We start from the raw sequence: 1,201 nt of genomic DNA, 5'->3' as shown, positions 1-1,201 counted from the left end.
TGACAGGGGATGAGAAGAGCAAGGCTATCCCTTCTTCCTTTTAATTCCCCTTCTCCTCACCTCTTCCAGAGCAGCAGGACTTGAAAACAGCTTGCTGCTTTGGCTGAAATGAATCTCGTGGTTTTTCAGAGGAAATTCAGCACTCTCGCTGATGGGGAGGAGCATTTCCATCCAGCGAGGTAGTTCCCATCACAACAAGCACTACTGGGAAACCAGCACACAGTGCCTGTATTTTACTCTCCTTCCTGCACTTTGTTACTCTCTTTCTTCGGGCGTGCTGAAAGGGGAGTGTAAGAACCGTATTTTGACTTCTCAGGGAATTCTGCATATTTGGGGGCACCTCCCAGGGACCCTGCTCCCTACCAGATCCCAGCCCTGGGACAGACCAATGAACCTGGGGTTTGTCTTTCTTCTGTCCCAGAGCCGGGTGAAGCAGAGACCCACTTCTTGTCCAGAGAGATCCTCTGGCATCTCTGGCAGCAGCGTCACGAGGAGTACGCCGTGTACGAGGGGAACCCACCACACAGCCCGTCCGTGAGCGTCAGCTCCACAGAGCTCAACCTCCAGATAAGTGTGTCAGACCTGCCGCAGCCTCTGCGAAGCGACTGCTTATAAAGCTCCAGCGCTGCCCATCCCCGCACCGCCGCCTCGGGGCGCCGGTCCCCCTTCCCTAAGGGGACCCTTCCTCTTGCAGTAAGTGCTGCCCATGGAAGCAATCCCCAACCTCCTGCAGGAACTGGCCACCAAAACCTCCTCTGCATCATGTTTACTGGAATCAGCTGACTCAAACCACAGTCCTGTAACATACTTCCCCTTTTCTTTGGTATCTATACCTCATGTATGAATCCATGTTTGGGTTTTTTAATCTGCTTTGATTCCCATTAGATAAAACGTTTTCCTCTGGAGAAGGTTGCATTATCCTGAATCCTGAGCACAATGTGCAGTTTGCCCTTGGACAGCCTGTGGTGTTGACAATCCCAGCCACGAGTGGGTGAGTGGGGGTGTGTGTGGGGTCCAAGGCATCCGCCCAGCGTGGCCTGGCTAATCTGACGGCTTCGGCAGGCGCGAGGGGTGTGCGCAGGGCTTCCAGGGTGTCTCCAGCCTGATGGACCCACTCTCACACGAACACCCTCGCTTTCAACCCACTTGGAATGTGGAGCTGTGTCGTGGTTTAGGCCCAGATGGCAACAAAAGACCAGGG

General features: G+C 54.2%; 1 protein-coding gene across 1 annotated transcript in view; it reads left to right on the top strand.

The window, feature by feature from the left end:
- Positions 1–615, top strand: part of TMEM173 (transmembrane protein 173) — a gene marked incomplete at its 5' end in the record, with an annotated part of 4,392 nt that extends 3,777 nt beyond the window's left edge. The window contains one exon of the mRNA XM_010157810.1: positions 422–615. Coding sequence (XP_010156112.1) covers positions 422–615 — 194 coding nt within the window. The remainder of the gene's footprint in view (positions 1–421) is intronic.
- Positions 616–1,201: the final 586 nt, after the last annotated feature.

This window comes from Eurypyga helias, unplaced genomic scaffold (genome assembly GCF_000690775.1).
Source record: "Eurypyga helias isolate BGI_N326 unplaced genomic scaffold, ASM69077v1 scaffold2158, whole genome shotgun sequence".
Lineage (NCBI taxonomy): Eukaryota > Metazoa > Chordata > Aves > Eurypygiformes > Eurypygidae > Eurypyga > Eurypyga helias.
Note: the sequence above shows the minus strand (reverse complement) of the source record. Positions and strands in the feature narration are given on the sequence as shown.